Source organism: Austrofundulus limnaeus, unplaced genomic scaffold (assembly GCF_001266775.1).
Source record: "Austrofundulus limnaeus strain Quisiro unplaced genomic scaffold, Austrofundulus_limnaeus-1.0 Scaffold618, whole genome shotgun sequence".
Classification (NCBI taxonomy): Eukaryota; Metazoa; Chordata; class Actinopteri; order Cyprinodontiformes; family Rivulidae; genus Austrofundulus; species Austrofundulus limnaeus.
The window spans coordinates 122,897-124,272 of NW_013953020.1; the positions used below are offsets into that span (position 1 = coordinate 122,897).

The 1,376-nt window shown below is 37.0% G+C and overlaps 1 protein-coding gene across 1 annotated transcript in view; it reads left to right on the plus strand.

Annotated features, from left to right (window-relative positions):
* Positions 1–1,376, plus strand: part of hk2 (hexokinase 2) — a 70,540-nt gene that overhangs the window by 13,969 nt on the left and 55,195 nt on the right. Inside the window, exon 3 of the mRNA XM_014027133.1 lies at positions 230–378. Coding sequence (XP_013882587.1) covers positions 230–378 — 149 coding nt within the window. The remainder of the gene's footprint in view (positions 1–229; positions 379–1,376) is intronic.

Below are 1,376 nucleotides of genomic sequence, written 5' to 3' on the forward strand. Positions count from 1 at the left end.
TAGTTGAACAGTGCAGAACAGAGGTCCCACCTTTGACATGTCCTCCAATGGAAATAAAATTAAATAAAATAATTAATTGTTCCAGCTAACCAAATCCACAAAAATAATTCCATAATTTTCAGTTTCAGATGAAAAATGTTGAGGAGGCTCCGAACAGCAAAGCAGGGAAAGATAAGGGAGGGCAGGAGAGAGGGRAAATGTCTGATGTTGTTTCTGTTTTTATTCAAAGAACAAGGGGAGTTCCTGGCGTTGGACCTCGGTGGATCCTCCTTCAGAATTCTCCTGGTTAAAGTTAAGGGTAACGGCGAGCAAAMAGTGGAAATGGAAGATCAGGTTTATGACATACCTGAGCTTGTGATGAGAGGCAGTGGCACTGAGGTAAGCTCTCATATCCTACAACAAGATCCTTTATGACCAGCATGGTCCTGTTATGTGATAGCTGTTTTAGGTGTCAGACCCTGATATGGGTGTAAAAAATGATTAAAAATCAGCAACTAGTAGTCTTTGCTTATATTGAGTAGGGGTGTCCCGATACAACTTTTCATTTCTGATACAATGCTGATATTGCAGCTTTTATTACTTTATTTGTAGTATGGAATCTTAAAACATCTTGATCAAGTCAAAGAGTAAACAATAGTCAACATCAGTGGATAAGAGAGAGACTGATCCCATTTATTATTAACCATTGGGCTACATATTTTTTAATATGAAAAAAGTAGCAAKCACGACTCCAATACGAAAAAAGAGAAAGAGAAAATTTGGCAATTTTGTTGTTCTACATATTTTTTAACCTAAACATAAGAATATTGTACAATTAAATACAATAAATAAATAATAAAAGAAGACCCTGAAACATTACCTCAATAAATCCAATAAAAACAAAAATATACATTTAAAGTGTAAAATAACTATTCAAGGTCACTTAAATTATTTATGCTGGATTCAAGCTGCTGAATAGAAATCCTGAGCAGAATGCTTGAATGAACTGTATCTGTGATTTTAGATGCAGGCCGATATATCGGATATTCATTTTTTGGCTAATATTGGACCAGTACCTAATATTGGTATCGGATCAGGATACCCCTAAAATGAAGTTTTGATTTGGAACTCTATTGATACTACGGGTTCTGTCTTGTCCTCCAGTTGACTGGACGTCAGTCAGCTGGCCCTGCAGGCTGACACTGCTCCWCGAATCACTAACGGCTGAACTCATGAACACTTACATTCACAGCATGAAACTACTGCTGCAACCAGAATCAAATGAAGTTCATGTTTTTGTTATTTTAGGTCGTATTCAGACCTGACAATTTGGTCTGCTTTAAAAGAACCAGAGTTCGTTTCCAGCGTTGGTCTGGACCTTTTGTGCAGGTGTGAAT